The sequence below is a fragment of the Berghia stephanieae genome, chromosome 4 (genome assembly GCF_034508935.2).
Source record: "Berghia stephanieae isolate SIO BIC M18660-M18661 chromosome 4, UCSD_Bste_1.3, whole genome shotgun sequence".
NCBI lineage: Eukaryota > Metazoa > Mollusca > Gastropoda > Nudibranchia > Aeolidiidae > Berghia > Berghia stephanieae.
In genome coordinates, this window is record NC_088363.1 from 91,275,084 (window position 1) to 91,294,058 (window position 18,975).

The 18,975-nt window shown below is 33.3% G+C and overlaps 1 protein-coding gene across 1 annotated transcript in view; it reads right to left on the bottom strand.

Annotated features, from left to right (window-relative positions):
- Nucleotides 1-1,976: 1,976 nt before the first annotated feature.
- LOC144971574 (putative protein phosphatase 2C T23F11.1) overlaps nucleotides 1,977-18,975 on the bottom strand; it is a 28,047-nt gene continuing 11,048 nt past the window's right edge. The window contains exons 2-10 of the mRNA XM_078912617.1: nucleotides 15,865-15,972; nucleotides 13,555-13,638; nucleotides 13,094-13,159; nucleotides 12,782-12,847; nucleotides 12,146-12,219; nucleotides 10,583-10,724; nucleotides 9,912-9,995; nucleotides 9,379-9,524; nucleotides 1,977-7,612 (exon numbers count right to left, since the gene is read on the bottom strand). Of these exons, the coding sequence (XP_078768743.1) occupies nucleotides 7,412-7,612; nucleotides 9,379-9,524; nucleotides 9,912-9,995; nucleotides 10,583-10,724; nucleotides 12,146-12,219; nucleotides 12,782-12,847; nucleotides 13,094-13,159; nucleotides 13,555-13,638; nucleotides 15,865-15,967 (966 nt within the window). The 5' untranslated portion in view covers nucleotides 15,968-15,972 and the 3' untranslated portion in view covers nucleotides 1,977-7,411. The remainder of the gene's footprint in view (nucleotides 7,613-9,378; nucleotides 9,525-9,911; nucleotides 9,996-10,582; nucleotides 10,725-12,145; nucleotides 12,220-12,781; nucleotides 12,848-13,093; nucleotides 13,160-13,554; nucleotides 13,639-15,864; nucleotides 15,973-18,975) is intronic.

Genomic DNA, 18,975 nt, shown 5'->3' on the forward strand with positions numbered 1-18,975 from the left:
AATGTAAGCTTCAATTTATCAACAAAACAGCATGAATGAAACACTACAGATGAATGAGAATGTGGTAGTGGCGTAAACCGAAACGTACATTTCATCTGTTTTCGTATATTAAATTGAAGCTTACATTCAATTTCACATTGTTATTTATTTCTTTTGAGTTTAAATCACTAAAATCGGTCTCAGTCCGATAAAAAAAAAACAATGCGCCAACCCTCTAGCCCCCCCCCCCCCCCCCCCCCCCCCCAAAAAAAAAAAATATAAATAAATAAATAAATAAAAAGGTTTGATAGAGTTCTGTCTTTAACCCTCTTCATTAAAAGTGTCTAAGTAAAAGAAAGACCAAGGGAAATACTAGTAGATCCCAGCAGAACCAGAAGTATCTCACAGATGACGTAATGGAATCCTCGCAAGAGGGGAGACAACTCAAATGTGACCAGACGCGTCAAACTGGTATTGTGTCAAAAAGTGGATCTAGGTTAAAATGATTATAAATATTTTTTAAAAATCGGATTAACACACTTTAAATATCTATTTATTATAATTTTACAAATAAATTAAAAAAAAGTAAAAAAAACATTCCCAATATTTTATAAAGTTTTCAGAACAAATACCACTCCGTAATAATACCTTTTAGAGAAGATGGCTTCCAATTGGTTCATAAACTAGTCGCACAGTCACAGAGAGGTGAAAAAATATAATCTCTTGCAGTAAAACAACACCCACTCATGTGTATTTTCCTGAAGGCAGGTGTCTTGCCAGGGCCTTGATAAACCAGTGTTTTTTTTTGTTTTTATGGGTTTTGGGCGCTAATGACACTTTGTTTATAATGGTTTTACGGCGCTAGCAAAACATTTAGGTCATAACAGAGCAAGTAAAAGGGAAGAAAATACGATAGAAAAAAGTTATAGAATTACAATTAAAGCACCCAAGAAAAGTAAGACAAAGGGGAATTGTTTCAAATAGGGAACAGATGTAGATTCCAAGAGCACATCACCAGTGTACTTAGTTTGAGATCACCTAAATGTCTTATCCCTTACAAGCACAGGCCCCCACTAAAAGGAACACACTCCAATGTTTACAAATTATTATATATGTGTAAAACAAATAATAATACGGTGCATAACAGAGAGATGATTTACAAGACAAAAAAATATCTGCCAAAACTCACATTTGACTGTTTCCCTCCCAGCCAGGGTATAAGGCCAGGGCCAGGACAAAATCAAGTAATCGCATTCCAAGACAAAGGCAGAAAGCATGTTTGAAAAACCGATATAGGGGGAAAGAAGACACAAAAAGTGGCTCCCCTCGCTATGGGAGGTCAGAAAAATCCATTCATTTATGATACTTTGATATGATTTCACTGTCAGTAAACTGGAAATGGTGAGAGAGTAAAAAGGCTGTAGAAATGCAGTTAAAATCACCCAAGAAAACGTACCACAGAGGTCTCTAGTTCAAACAGGGAACAAAAGTAGATTTCCAAGATCAACCTATCAAAGTGTTTAGTTGACACCACATACAAATGCTTACAAACTAAAGATATATCACAATGCGTAGAAGAGGAATGATTTTCAAGAAAAAAAATCATCTCTTCCTTAGTAAAGGAAGTATAAATTTTACTGTTTCCCTTATGTCTAAGGATCCCAGTCACAGCTAGGATAAACCCAAGTAATTTCGTTCCAGGACATGGGAAGTCAGTAATATACATGAAAAGGGGAAACAGATATAGGAGAATAGAGGATACAGCTAGGAAAACCTCCCAACTCACAATGAGTAGTAAAAAAACTCCTCCCCCGAGCAAAGCCAAGTCACCAATTTTGTTGTTTTACTTTGTTTCAGTGTTTTAGTGCTCTTATGACACTTCAGTAATTTCAGCGCCCGGGTGCGAACAATTCAATGAAATAAGTGAAAGTGACATTATATATATACATTTTTTACACAAATAATCATGATTGATTTAACATTCAAACGAATCTTAATTTGTATTTAAGTTTTGTTTTATTAGTTACATTACAGAACAAAATAAACAGGCTTACAAATAATATAAGCACAATCATTGAAATAAAAAAGCAAAATCAAAGACCCTAAATCATGGTAAACAGGGTAACACATATCAATGGATTAACTTATTATTATAATTATTTGTTGTTGTTTTTTTTTGTTTGCTTTTTTGAAGTAGAGTGATAGTCCAATATGAGAGGGTTTTGGCAATATGTTGACTCACTACACACACTTCAGTGAGATATAGACTGCTGATTTCGAACGAAACAATGATAATAATATTAATATAGTGACAGCTTACAATGAACTGATTAATTAATATAATTATCTTAAAGACACAGTTTATACTGGGTTATACGCTTCCAACATAACAATACAGTAATTTTTGCATTGCAAGCCTTCAAAGTGATCTGATAGTTATAAAGTAAAGTCGTACATTTGATGACGACAGTGTTCTGAAGTAATTTTAAAATTGACTCATCAAATGCTTGAAAAACTATGTTGATAATAATACGTAATAGTATTAAATGTTACAATATGTAACATTGGATTGTCTATGCCTTACATCTATAATTTTTTTTGGTACAATTTAATTTGAAGAAAAAGGACATAAGGAATAGAGCAATCAAATCATTTCTGAAAGTTACTTAATATTATTTCAAATAAATAAATAAATAAATAAATAAATAAATAAATACATACATAAGTAAAATAAAATTTCCTAATAGACCAATGGAACTTATAAAATCAAATTTTCACACAAAATATAACGTTTAGACATTCACAAAGAAAATAACATTTCTTCTGCTATTCAGTAATTTTGTAAAGAAACAATTAAAATATCAAATAACGTTTATTTATAAAGATAAGATTTAAAACGAAAATAAAATAAGCCAAATAAAAAAACAAAACAACAAAACAATCCCCCAAAATCACATAAATTAATATCCCACAATAATATAAGAGACAGACATATTTAACAAAATTGGAGTAAAACCAAATATTATTTTAAAATTAATTATCTCAATTAAGATGAGAGTGAATTGAAAACTGAATCGAATATCACTTAATATCAACATCAACATCTAAAAATTGTGAGGGGGGCTGCTCACCAAGACAAATATGTCTTTAGTAACAGTACGAAGAGCAGTCATTTAGTTCATATGAACAAAGACAGTCAGATGAATGAAGCAGTTTAGCTCACAACTAAAACAAAAACTATTTGTAATCAATCATCTCAAAACGGTATTATGCTGGGTAGAGTCTGATGTTTGAAATTAAATTTGAAACTAAACTCAAACAAATTTGAATGAAAATAAATGATTTCATTGATGACTGTCATTTTTTAAACCTCGTCAAACTTTTAATTTCCAAATTATAATTATATTATTTACTTTAAAAGCCAGTTTTCTTGATCCAGTTCCTTCTGACATAATACAGGATTGATATGGTGGGTCAAATTTTAGTCTGGTTCGTTTGTTTTTAAGGGTTTTATGGCGCTTGCAACACATTTAGGTTATATCAGCACCAGTAAAAAGGAAGAAAATGGGATAGTAAAAAGTTCTAGAATTACAATTAAAGCATCCAAGAAAAAGTAAGACAAAGGGGAACTAGGAACAAATAGGGATCAGATGTAGATTCCAAGAGCATACCACCAATGTACTTAGTTTGAGATCACCTATAAGTCTCATCCGGACACAAGCACAAAATCCAACAGAGGAATACACTCAAATGCTTACATTATACATTTAAAATAACAAATATAATAATACATAACAGAGATGATTTACAAGGAAAAAAATATCATCTCCCAAAACTAACTATACATTTGACTGTTTCCCTCCCAGCCAGGGTATCCGGTCTGGGCCAGGACAAAACCAAGTAATCTCATTCCAAGACAAAGACAGAAAGCATGTTGGAAAACAGACATAGGAGGATAAAAGACACAGTATGTACCTCCCTGCCCACTATGGGAAGTCAGGAACCCCACCCAGGACATAATACAGGATTGATGCTGTATGGTCAAATTTAAGTCTGGTTCAATCGTACTTTGGCCCATGATAAAGCAAAACAGGCATGTCTAAGGTGTGTTTGAGCAAGTTACAGAAAACTCAAATGTGTGGCTCGGTGGCTCAGCCGTATGGTGTCTTTCTTGTCTTGTCACAAAGCAAAGCAATGTTAAGCATGGTCAGTAGCCTGATGGGTGACAGTGATCGTAAAAAAAATCTAGTCTTCAAAGTTGTGTCCTTGGGTAAGGCACTTTAGACACATTACTCCACTCAAACTCAGGTGTGAATGAGTATCAGGCAATAGGCCGTGACGGATCCTGTAAGAGTGTCAGTACAAAAAAGGAAGCCTAACAAGCGACTTGTACTGTATGAAATGGAAATATGATTCCCTATGGCCAGCCGTTTACTGAAAAGTCAATACATCTAGAAGGGGTATTAACTATCTCTTCTTTTTCTGTCATATACCAAAAGTCACAGCATATGTGTCACCTCAAATTGTCAAAGAACCGCCTTAATGACTAGCTGATTGATAAAAATTGGGACACCAGTACAAGAACACTCACAATCATTATTGAGTTGTTATGAGAAAAACAATAGCATTTCACTGTGAGAACATTCAATTGAAAGTTTGTATTTGCGACAAAATTGACTGGATATACTCATGACAGATTTGTCCTGGTGAGAAACTCGACTAAGTAGGAAGAACAATGGGCTGAGAATTGGCATGAATAGCATAGCAGGAGATTCAAAGAGACTATTGCAGTGGGTAGGGAGGGCGAATGTTAAGTAAGTCTATCATTGGGAGAAGGAAGACTAAATACAACAAAATTATTTGCTCAACATACAAAAATTATAAATGAGGTAATAATCTAAAAAAAAAACTAAAAAAAACAGATTTAACTGATGGGAAGAGGAACATGATATGTAGTAAAGCTCAACACACCTTATCATTTGGTGCATATTTCAATAAAATGTATAATAAAAAAGGGCAAATGACTCAAACCAGTAATGTAGAGATGTGGTTTAAAAAAAATAATTCTGTCTTTAATTTTGAAATGACGTTTAAATATTACCATCAGTGGAATGGGTGAAACAAAAGCAACAGATCAACAAGTCGTTTATATACCATATGATCAGCAAATAAGCACCTTAACTATTTCATCTTCAGATGTGGCATCAATTGCTCGACAAGTTGTTAATTCTGTACAGTGACATGTAATAGAAAATCATACCATCCTAAACTTCACTTAAATTTAGAGCATTGTCATAACGTGTTTGAAATTCTTTATGAGAATTGCCCTTTCGAAACAAAACAATCATCAACATTTCTCATGTTCTAAAATATATATATTTTTTTTTCTGAATATTTATCATAATCAAAGCAAATTGAATATGCTAGAATTGTTTTTGGATACAGTAACTGATTAACAATGTTTTGAGTGCTCATTCACAGATCGTATTAATTTATTATTGCATGTAGAGTATAAAATGTTTCAGGGATATGTACATTTTTACATAATCAACAGAAACATAGTGTACACAGGGGGTGTTATGATGATTATAGGTTAAAATATAACATATGCATTTGTAATCACAGCAGCAGATTCTAAATTATACAATAAAATACAGACAATCAATATTGCCATGCTCATTCATCAAGAGACATAACACTGTTTATTATTTCCCTTCTATTCGGATAAAGCATCAGTAACAATTTGGTTTCAGGCATGAGATGTCCTTGAGTAAATATCACAGAAACAAGTAACCAAGGCTCATATCCTGTTGACTATAACAAATGAAATATAATTGGATCAGGGGACCATCAAAGTTATTAATTACTTCCTTTGGTTATCATATATTGTAAGTCTTTCTTGAACTTCATAAACCAGTTGACGAAGTGAAGCATTTAACAAAATGCTTCTAACCAAATATGCAGTTTCCATTTTGCTGAATAAAAAAAAAAAAGAATTTGACCAATAATATTTTTTGTCCATTTCAACACTCCATATAAGCAAATGGTGAAATACTTTACGTGTGCATATGAATTAAAAATAAATGCATTATTAAATTTATTTCAAAATCACACTAAAAAACAAAACATATCCATTTCCTTACTACAAGTACACAAATATCATAACTTAACACGCGATATCTTTCCTTCCTCATGTCACCAAACAGACAAAGAAGTTAAAAATGCTAGAACTATTACATGTAGCTGCAAATCTGAGATATGTTTTTCTTTCAGCATTATATTCGTATTAATATTCAAAGTACACACACTACATCAATGAAGTTCATAACTAATATGCATATGCAAAGTGTTGAACAACAATATATCACAATTAAGTTATGTTATTCATGAATCGAGTATTCTCAAACTAACACAAAATCAAATGCTATCATTCATACAAAGACATATACATACAGAAGAACACCCAATGACTGACACACACATACATATATAAACATACATACAAACATACAACAGTTTTAGGTCATTTCAACACCAGTAAAAAGGAAGAAAAGATTCTAGATTTACGATCAAAAGCAATAGGGAACAGAAGTAGATTCCAAGAGCAATCTATGTTCTTAGTTCGAGATCACCCAAAAAGTCCCATCCAGACACAAGCACAGGATTCTGTTAGGAGGAAAACACTCAAATGCTTACAAAACATTCTATTCAAAACAAACTAACAAAAAAAACAAAAAACAAAACAAAACAAACTAACAGGTGTTATTTTTTTTTTTTAAGTGAGATTTACAAGTAAAAAAAAATCTCACAAAAATAATGCTATACATTTGACTGTCTCCCTCTCAGTCAAGGACACTGACCAGGGCCAGTAAAAAACTCATTCCACGACAAAGGCAGAAAGCAACCTGGAGAAGGAAAATAGTTATAGGGGATAGAGAACACAGTATCAGTAACCTCCAAATCCGCCATGGGAGGTCAAAGACCCCCCACCCAAACAAACAAACCTGCATTCATGAATAAATTTAAACCTTCATTAAACTTGATTTCTTTGAAAGAATCAAAATCTCAATAGAAAAAAAATCATAAGATTTCACAGTATATGGAGAATTCCATTGCCAGATTATAAATTAATTTTCCTCATAAAACGCATCAATAGAACAAACTCAGATCAACTGAATCAGATAATATGGAAAAGAAGGAGAAAAAAAGAACATACTTCAAAATTCTAATCCACATTCTTTCTTTGAACACTGCAAACTGCCATACTGACTTTCGATGATAATAGACAATATTCTTTATTCCAACATATCTTCTAACTTGGTGTATATTGTCAGTTACACTCCAGTCTTTATTTTTTTTCTTCTGTTTTTTTCTTTTTTCTTTTTTTTTTTCACACAAGCATCAACACATGGAAACAGACACACAAACAAACTCATTTAAATTCAAAACCAGTGTGATAGTCTCTCAAGTGAGGAGCAGGGCCAGTCCGGCTGGGTCTATTACATTTCTGTACAAGATCTTCATATGTGCCTCCATTGAGAAAACAAACCAAAACAACAGTCATATTGTCACAGCCCAGTCCACCCGCCTGGCAGTCTGGGGCAAGGCACCTTGTCATCAGCTCCTCGCAAATCTGTCATAAAAAAAGACAAAACAAAAAAAAATTACGTTACATTGAAAATGTATACATGATCTGAAAATGAAAATAAAAGTGAATGAAGATAGGTACCCCCCCCCCCCCCCCCCCATAAAAAAACAAAACAAAAAAACAAACAAAAAATAAAAAATAAAAAATGAAAAAAAAAACCCAAAACAACAAAACATGCAATTTACAACAAACAAAAAAAGGGGAAAAAAACCCAAAACAAAATCAAACAAAGCAAAGAAAAGAAAAGATACAGAAAATTGTAATACTTGAGGTAAAAATAAATAACTGATAATTTTTAACAGAAAAAATTGTGTAAGGAACTTGAGTGTTATAGACTGACGAGTAGACCATTTTATAATGATCTTACCTTCATCTACTTCGGCTGTGAACAATAATACCAGGTGACCAATAAACGTATGACTCCAAATAAATGCAAATAAAATATTTACTCATTTGTTGTCAAACTTCAAAGGTTTATTCCAAATCCATTTGGATTATATGCAAAAAAAGTTTCAACCCAAATCCAAACATGGAATGTTAAGTGCAAGACATGTTCAAGATGCCCCCCATTTCTAAAAAGGCATTTTAATTCCGTGCCTAAGATTCACAATGTTCTTTAGAAAGTCTCTGGTTGCTGTTGTGATTGCTTCTTTTAACTCAAAAATGCTTTTAAAGCTTTACCCATAAGGAAATCTAAAGGCTTGAGTTCAGGTCTATTTGTGGACCAATTTTTTTCAGCCCCACGACTGATAAATTTATTGTCAAAATGGTTGCTGAGCCATGACACTACAGATTTGGACATATGAGAAGCATGTTGAAAAAAATGTTCTTTTTGTTCACAAGAACCTACACGCTGACCACAACCCTACATGCTGACCACAACCCCTCAGATCTTTGATAGAGGTCCCACTGTTCTAAGTTAATCATTATAGTAGTCTGTTGTTAATCCAGGAGGAAAAAAAGAACCTGATGATACCTTTGTAGTTTAATGCAGCTCACAACATAACATTCTGGTTGTGCATCCCTTTCTCAAAAACTTCATCTGATTTATCTGATCCACAAAACACACAATTGTAAGTGTTCACATGGAGGTTTGTATAAAAATGGTCCTCATCAGAAAACTGAATGCGTCGATTGAATTTTTTAATCATGCAGGATCTGCTCATGTCAAATCTGACAGCGATGTTAGTGTTAGTGAGCCAGTGTTTAAGTTGGAAATGATATGGTGTCAGTTTCAAATCTTTTTTCAATACAGTTCTTAAGATATTCCTTGAGTTTACTGACCTCAAGACTACAGTGCTGTAATATTTTTGTTTTCTTTGGAGAAACCGTTAAATAATGACACACCATTGTTGTTTTACACACAGACCACTGTGAGCTTTTCAAGATTCCTCAATTTTGCATAGTGGTTTTCTACTGAGCCAAACCTCTCAAATGTTGCAACTTTGCACTACAATTCTTTCCATGTCATAATCATACAAACTGTAAACGATATGCACCCAAATAGTAATAGTTTTATCAAATACTTCTGTGTTTCTGATGTCAATCATACCTGATGGCAGGACTTTCCAATGGCATATTTTGAGCAAGAAATTGTATTTGTTATTACAAGTGTTTTTTCTTCTCTTTTTAGTGCAATAAATACTACTCGTCATTGGTGCTTTATGTTATCCATCAAGAAAAAAATATATTTAAAACATACAAAAGATATCAAAAGTTATATTAAAAGAATCTCAAAGTATGGTACTCACAACATCTGGTTCCATTCGTTGAGCAATTCTATTCCGTATAAACTCTACAACTTCTTGGTTTGTCAGCACATCCCATATCCCATCACATGCCAACACAACAAACTCATGGTCTGGAGTTATCGGCTTCTCTATGACATCAGGATAAGCTGTTGAAAGATGAAAGAAACAGAGTGATAAGAATATCAAAGATTAAGAAATGTACACATACAATGATTGTAAAAGCTGAAAAAGGAAGTAGCAATTAATAAATAAAATAAAAATAATAATAAAAATAATAACAATAATAATAATCCTTTCTTTAAAAAATATAACCTTATGGAGAACATTGTGCCATTTGAGTCAATAAAAAAATTTATACGGCGCACAACTCTACTGAAAGATTTGAAAATTAGAAATGTATTTTTTACAGATAGATAAACAGATAACTTGATTTCCTTTTATAATTTAAAGTCAGTTTGAAAGTTCGTTGAGTCAAACAGATATCATAAAATATGTATGGAGCACACTAACACTCTCAAAAGGATTCTACTCACCTGTAACAATCTGTTCTTCAACTCTCTTCTTGTCATTCTTTTTAAACACGAAATCACCTAAAGCTCGAGACAAAGCCAAATTACCTGGGGAAAATATTAATCTTAAGTAATTACAATCAGTAAAAAAAATGTTAGTTTTCTTGAGGGGGAGGGGATGGTGGTCACTTAAATTATTCCTTTAAACTATTGTTTTGATATAATAGGTTAACAACCCTTAAAAGTCTTGGAAGTTATCTATTTCCAACAAGTTTTATTGAATTAAAAATGTCAAGGTAGCTGAAAATTAAAAAATTAACATTTCTACGAAGTTTATAAAGCGGTTGGCAAGTCTGTAATTGTTGCTGTGGTCCTTGCCATTTAGATATGATTTGATAGATCCTGGACTTCAAGCATAATTTTCTAGTACTGTATCAAAGTCAAACTACATCAATCAAAAACGTTTCTTGACACCTAAAGGTACAGAACTAAATGTTCTTAATCTTATGCATAAAATCTCCAATTGACAGCTGTATCCAAATTAGCAATCTGCCTTCCTCTACCTTCCACAATTCCTCTAGAAATATCTTTCTCCAGATTGGCATAAGTATTCAAAAATAGAAATACAATATAAAGAAGCAGCATTGACAAATTTTCCACTTCAAAATTTTTTTGCAGAGTCTAACTTCACTCACCATTAACTCTGTTAAATTCAACCCAACCCCCAGCTGCAATGATTCGCCTGGTTTCTGTTTCATTGCTTGGCTTGTGGTCAAATGACAACTGTTCTACCTCCCCATGAACACTGGCCACAGCTCTTGAGTCCCCAACATTGCCCTGAAAAAAAAAGAAGTATTTTACATGAAGAGTACTGTTATATCTGTTTTTAGGCGTTTAACGGTGCGTCCTATTCTATGTACATTTCAAACTTCAGTAATAAAATCTATAAAATCATATCTACAGTTTGTTTTAAAAAAAAATGTTTATTTACAATTTCTGAAGGGGATCACACTCCTATAAATATTTTAAAAGTCATTAGCCGATCAACTGACTGGAACAGGAACTTCAAGTCACCATTGTACCCACATGACTTGCTTCACCATATTTAATTTGTTTTCAGTTTCCAAGATACTTATAATTCTTGGATCTGTGAAATTAAAGTTTTAAAGTCCAAAGCGCTTTACAATATAAAAAATGTATGAGTTGAAAAATGCGTTTAAGTACCAAATCCAAATTTCTCTTTATATACCTATCAAACATGCGCACATTGATTTGTCATCCTAAAATCTAGTTTCACAGACCAGAATTTGAACTCGTTTAATTTTTTTTTTGTTTTTTGTTTTTTTTGTTTGTTGCTTTAGGTCTCTTCCAACACAATTGAGGTTATATGAGAGACCGCTGAAACAAAAAAACAAGCAATCTAACAAAAATAGTACAAATGTAAATCAAAATCATAACCTAAAGATATCATAAGCTAAATTATAAATAACCAAGAACAAACAGGCAGAAGATTTACAGAAAAAAAATATCCCCTGTCAAAAATACAATCACAAACCAAAGAAGCAGGATACGCTAGTAAAGAGAAGAAGAAACGACATCACTATCGGATCGTACACTCATGCGAACATCATAGGTATATGATTCAAGGGTGATGCTCCCATCCAACCACCCGCTCGTTTAATTTCTTACAAAACATTAAATATGTGATTGATGATGAAATAATAAACCCCTGGGTAACTGACATATAGGATGATCAATGCCTTTCCACATCCTAAATAGATCAAGCTACCAAGTTTATGTTGAGTGAGCAGATTGGCAGTGAAAAAACCTCCTCCATACTGGAGTTGCCAAAGACCATTAATGTTAGAAAACAAGTGCACTTCCTGTATGCTACCTATAGCCACTATCTCATTATGTACGAGACCTAAAAGAGAATTACGTTTATGAACAAAGGACACCAGCATCTTCACAAAATGAGAAAAACTATTAAAAAAAAAAGACAAAACAATAACAAACAAATTTGCATAATAAAAACCAAACAAAACAAACTTTACTTAACCGAGGGAAAGTCAAAATGTTGCTATTTTAATTTACTTTTTCTACTTATATGTAAATATACCACAATTTATAGCTTAGTTTCTTGAAATTTTAATTAACTGTGATAGTCAGGGCATTTGTTTAAAAAAAATAGTTTGGATGACAAAGAATAGCTTGGAGCTTTAAAAATGGCCATTAAAAGATGTGGAAGATGTAATTACACAATAGAGTCGACCATTCTTTATCAACACTGTTACAGCTGTTGTCCCAGATACTTCATCTTTCATCGCTTCATCTGGAAAGAAAAAAGAAATGAGTGAATAAAAATTAGTAATTTCTACATTAGTGAGTCAAAAAATGTCATTGTTTCAAAAAAATTTTGGTGAATAATAAATATAATAATAATAATAATAATAATAATAATAATAATAATAATAATAATAATAATAATAATAATAATAATAATAATAATAATAATAAAACCCTTACTTTTATAGCACCTTATACAGAAGTATCAAAGGGATATACAGAGATAATTAACGCATAATTCACAAATGCATGCACATCAAAAGTACACAAGCTATTTGTATTTTATGTGAATGGATTAATCTACAAATTAACCTGTGATCTTTTTAAAACAGGCATCAACTGTAATATTCCGTCTTGAGTCAGGTATATATGAAGGAAAAGAAGAATTATTTTATATTATGTTTCCAAGCATGGCTTTACTTATGTCATACATCACTTGTTGTTTAAACAGGCAAGTGATGAGCATTTTCTCTGTCTGATAACCACATGAAATAGGCTGGAAACTTCCAGCCATGCGTTTTTAGAATTTGTATATAAATTCTGTTTACCTTTTGACATTTCATCATCTAATGATAAAAATCCATTCCTTATGGCATCCGAGATATTGCCTTTGTCTGAAAAGAGAAAATAAATAAATGTGAACTGTTCATAATAATAATATATGGTATATAAGTCATTTGGCCAAGTTCTAAAAAGCTTTGATGTGTTGAAAGAATGATTTTGACACATTAAATCAAATGTCCCCAATTAAAACAACCAATTATAAACATTATTTAGAACACAATCAATAAATTAAACCAATATTAAAATCAAAATTAAAAAAAAAAAACCCCAAAAATATTAAATTAGTGTCCACTTACTGTACGATGACTGTGTGACTATTTTCTTGTGTAAGTGATTCTCTGCATATTGAGCAACCTTCACACCTAGTAAATCGATAAAAAATGTTATATATATGTTGGTTGCGTCAATGTGAACCGAGCGAGCACATAAAAAAGCACATAAATTCTCTTTAATAAAATGTTTCCACATTATCTAGTTGCAACTTTGTAACAAACAAATTGGGATGAATTATATCACTGACAAGCTATACCTGCGAGTCACATACACACAAGCACACACACACACACATACACACAGATTCACATGCATAAGATAACATAAACCTACAAACACACAAATACACACACACACACACACACACACAGATTTTAACAATAATGATCAATGCTCGTTAATTTCTTTGTACTGCAAACAATATATAATCTTGGTGTATGACAAATGCATCTTAAAAATTAAACTATGCTCTTTTAAGGCTTACCTCCATGTCCATCAAATACACCAAAGAAACAAGCATCTTTGTCTCCCGGCAAGGACAACAGATGACTGTGGGCATCTTCCATATCTTATGCATATTAAGGTAAATATTGAAATTTCACTGATTTAAACATTACCAAATTTAAATTACAAATAATCCTCTGAAATTATACCAAATTTTGATGAGTTCTCAAAACAGAAAGGTTGTCAATGAAATGAAATCCGAGACATGTCCAAAATTCGGTTGAGACCGTACAAGAATCTTGTCACGATGACCACTCTTTAGCTATAGACGGCATAAACTCATAGCTCTGCCAGATTGGAGGATTAATATTGATGTCATACATTCAACACTTAGGAATTGAATCATTAAGTAAGTTAAGTAGTCTAGATCCATCTTTGAGGGATAAAAAATAAATAAAGTAATACCTTCTGTAACAAGATAAAAAAGAACGACAATAATGAAAACAACAACAATTACAATAACAACATCGGCAGCAACAGGAGCAGCAAGAAGAGCAACAAAAGCAACAAGAAATAATTAAAAAAAAACCCCAAAAAACAGCTGCAGCAACACCAATACCAACAACAAAAACAGGAACAGCAAAAAAAAGTAAATAAAAAACCAAAAAAAAAGACGCAAAGAATAACCTCCCCCACAAAGACAACACCGTATCAAAAAACAAACAAACAAAAAAAAATTTAGGATGAAGGTCACAACAATCATAGAATAAATCTTTAAAAAAAATAATAAAAAAATAAAAAATTAATAAAATAGGGAGGGAGGGGTGGGTGGGGCGAGACGAACGTACGAACAATACAGAGGAAGGAGAGACTTCCTCGTCTTAGGTGTGAAAAAGCCTGTAAATCAAGATCCTACAATATTATGACATTAAATCAATATCCATAACAAGCCTTGATAGGATGCAAGGTGACAGCCACTACAATCATCTGACATGACAAGGTAGTATTTATTACCTTTCATACTTTAGCGAATGTTATTGCTTCTTGCGTCAGGCTTTGTATAATATATTATTTGAGATTCCTAACCCAGAAAAATGTTTCATACATGCATTATACAACGTTTGCCGCCAAATGTTCGGTTCCTTGCGTCACAGCCTGATATTATGTAATTACAACTGACATGCCAATGACGTTTGTGGCCCTTGTCGCGATGATCCACAATTAAAGGCAGCGATTTTGTAGAAAGTACAATCTGATTATTATTCTCTCTCTCTCTCTCTCTCTCTCTCTCTCTCTCTCTCTCTCTCTCTCTCTCTCTCTCTCTCTCTCTCTCTCATCTTGCACCTGATTGTTCTTCTTTCAATATTGTTTTTCAATTATCACTCATTAAATTATTTCTATGTTTATTTAACTATTCATAAATTTCATAGATTTATTGTTTTCTTGATCTGAAAAATAAAAGACATAGCCCGTATGCAATAAAATAAAGTAAATTAAGAATTAAATAAATAATAGCCCAAGAGAAAAGAAAAATATCATGGCACCACTTTTCGTAAAGTAAAAAAAGTAGTCCTTCAGAGTCATTAGGCCCATGGAGCCGGTGTTTATCCCGGTTTCTGTAGCGTTAAACGGACAATAGCAATTGCTTGCTACCCTTTGTCTATCGTAAAGCACTTTTCGCCAGATCAACAGACCCAGCTACCATATCTCTGCTGGGTGGACAGGGTCAGAAAAAAATCTCGACTGCACCCGGGATCGATCTCGGTCCCTTTGATTGCGATGTAATTTTAGGACAGTGTTGGGCTATGAGTGTACTGGAACAGGCTAAAAATATTCGTGTAAGGGGACGACAGATAAAGCTGGCATGGCCGGGTTTTTTTTGCATTGCGGCCGCAAATTCTGCAATTTTATGCAAATTTTTGCAAATATTCGAAACAAAAAAAAAACAATAATATTTTTTTTTTTTTAAAGGCAAAATTTTTTTTTTCTTTTAATTTGATAGCTCGTGTAGAACGTGAAAGATAATTAATCAAGAGTAGTTTTTTTTTTTACTATCTCATGTTCGTCCTTTTTACTGGCGCTGATATGACCTTACATTTGTTTGCAAGCGCCTTGAAACCCTTAAAAACAAACAAATACCTTTCTCTTTCATGAAACAATTATGGGTTTTCAGGAAAATAAATCGCAAATTTTTGCAAATTTTGCTGTTTTTAGCTTGCAAAATTTGGGATTTATTTTTGCAACAACCGCCATGTCAGATAAAGGAGCAAAGAAGAGACAGCAAGAATTGCGACCAATGTGGGGGAGACACCTCCCTGCAACCCGCCCAGCAGTCAGGTAATAAGGATACTTATTCTCCATCCCTGCATACATGATGAGCCTACTTTGACGAAACTGTTCTCATGTTTGGAAGAAAACTTTGTAGTCACTGGCTCAGAGAGAGTCTGGCCCATGGCAGCTGTGAAAAAAAAAAAAAAAAAGAGCAAGAAATTAGGACTAAGATTTTTCGAAAGTCTACTAAAAAGGGGCTCAAATAATAATAGAGGACACAGGCCCTGGCAACCTTAGAGCACAGCAATGAATGGATGGATTTAACCTTGACGGGACCCCCCCCCCCCCCCCCCACACACACACACATACATACACAGGGTTAAAATTAAATAGGGAAAGAAGCCGATTGTACTCAATAATACTACCGATTGGAGCCAACATATAATATTACCTAGGTCATTGACCTCACATATAATTGGAGTCAACATAATAATAATACTTCGCCCACCCCCCCCCCTTCCCTAAAATATAATATTATATCATTGACATCAACTGCACACACTTTAAAGGGACTAATAAGTCAAACAAAATGTTGATTGACCATTGGGGATGATGACAAAATAAACCATAACTCACATTTTTTTTTTACTAGAGATTTTTAAAAAAAATGTCCTCCATTGAAAAACTGAAAAGCGGAATGCTTGCCTTGAATGCGGAATGATTCCGCAAAAAGCGGAAGGGTCGGAGCTTCTGCATTTCCCGCAATCACCCGGGGAAAAAACCTAAAAACAAACACCCCCCCCCACCAAAAAGAAACAAACAAAAAACAAAAACGAAAACAAAACAAAAGGCTGCTGCTACTCCAACAATGGTCACTTTAATTAAAAATCAAGAACGAAAGATCGAGCGATGTGCGATGTTTGTTTTGTGGTATCTGCTACTCAATCTGAATAATATAATCTTAAGGGGGGAGCACAGGGGAAAAAAGCAAGAAAGTGAACTGAAACAGAAGATCAATGCAACAGACTTAATGGTAAAAAGAAAAGCCCCGTTGTATACACGTAATTAAGAAAGTGGAGGCGGATGTACATTAAGCAGTCTTTGTGTTGGCGCACTGCATTAGCTAATCCAGTGTCTTATCGGAAGTGTATTTCCAGACTATTTTCCTGTAAGGTGAAAGTGGAAGACAAATCAATGAACACCCCCACCCCACTTTGTTTAGCATAATAAATAAGGAGCGAACGATAGAATCGATCCACTTCACATGGAATATATAGATAGAGAGAGGGAGAGAGAGAGAGAGAGAGAGAGAGAGAGAGAGAGAGAGAGAGAGAGAGAGAGGGAGAGAGAGAGAGAAAGAGAGAGAGAGAGAGAGAGAGAGAGAGAGAGAGAGTTGTGTCATAAGATGCTTAATGTAAAACAACCCCACCCTTGTATTATTAAAATCTAAAAACAAAAAGTATGTTTATAAAATGCAAACAGCAGGACATTCAATATAAAGAAATAAACTTCCTTGAAAAAAACCCCCAAAGCGTGATTCAATATTTTTTTTAAAAAAACGATATGTCATAAAGTGAAAACAATAAGCGATATATACGGCATAATATAAATATGCTTTCTAAAAAAAAATAATTAAAAAATGCTATTCAGTTCAATTGATTTCCTATTTTAAACGGTCGTCTTGGCGGGTTTCAGTATCTTGGTACGCAACTCTTTTGGACAGGATATTGATCTCTCTATCGGTGAATACTTTCTGCAATAGTGTATATATTTTTAGACTTAGCGGTGACAGTTGGATAGACAAAGCAACTAAAATAATAATAATAATAATAATAATAATAATAATAATAATAATAATAATAATAATAATAATAATAATAATAATAATAATAATAATAATAATAATAATAATAATAATAACAATAATAATAATAATAATAATAATAATGCCCTTCCGCCACGACATCATAAGATATGGTCATCTAGACATTCCACGATAATAATAATAATAATAATAATAATAATAATAATAATAATAATAATAATAATAATAATAATAATAATAATAATAATAATAACAAAAATTATTCGACGCTTCGAAATGGAATCCGACGATCGGTCTACAGGATCCGTTTAAAAAGTTTCAATTAACCAGCCTTAAATTAACACTACGTACACCCTCTAGGAATTGAATCCTAGCGACAATCATGTTACTCTGAGATAGAAAATAAAGAAACACAATACATATAATATGTTGCTTAGATTGCACAGCGAGTAAAATACTGACAGGACATTGACAGGCAAATTAAAAGTCATAAAATCAAAGCGTAGATCACTTCAATGAATATCCGTCCCACAGCGTCTCGCCCGTCATAAAATGTACAGATGCAGCTGTACTTCAAAGCAGCCAATTAAAAATGTTTATTATCTGTAGCTAGTGAAATAGATGGTTCAGCAAAGCAGGTCCAAAGCTTGTTTTTATATCTTTCTTTAAAAAAAAAGAATTGAGCTTTTATATAGTGCAATAAACGTGCTCAAACCGCTTTACAAGGGGCCCCTGGACAACAGCAACACTTCACATGTAGGACGGGACATGACGCCTGTTAGGCGATATTACATTTTTTTTCTGACAGAAACAACGCTGTTAATGGTCAGGTGCTCATTTTACACCTGAGTGCGGTGAGAGAATGTGAGTAAAGAGCCTTTTCCAAGGACTCAATAATGCACCGAGTAAGGCTCGAACCCATGACCTTCCGATCCGAAAGCGAGTGTCATACCACTAGACCACACAGTCTACAGATATTCTGATAGTCAGTGACGGCCGACTACTTCAAGAGAATAGGTTCGAAAGAACAACACTATACTAACATTTTTTTGAATGTAGCTATCGTGCCTGACAATGAACCCAACACAAGATTCAATCACATCGAATCGAAATTTGAATGCGTTGTGACTCCAACAACATTACGTAATACACACACAAATGTTTTGCCCCAGGAAAAAAAAGACATGGAAAAAGATTAGTCATGCCACGTCAAGTTGTACTAACACCAACAATGGGCTAATCATTCATATAGGAAATGTAGTAAGACCGTGGGTCTCAAACTACACTCAAGTTACTGAAATGTCAGTGATCCACGGTAACCTTTGAAGGGGAATTAGACATGTTGCCCCTAAAAAAAAAAGTTCT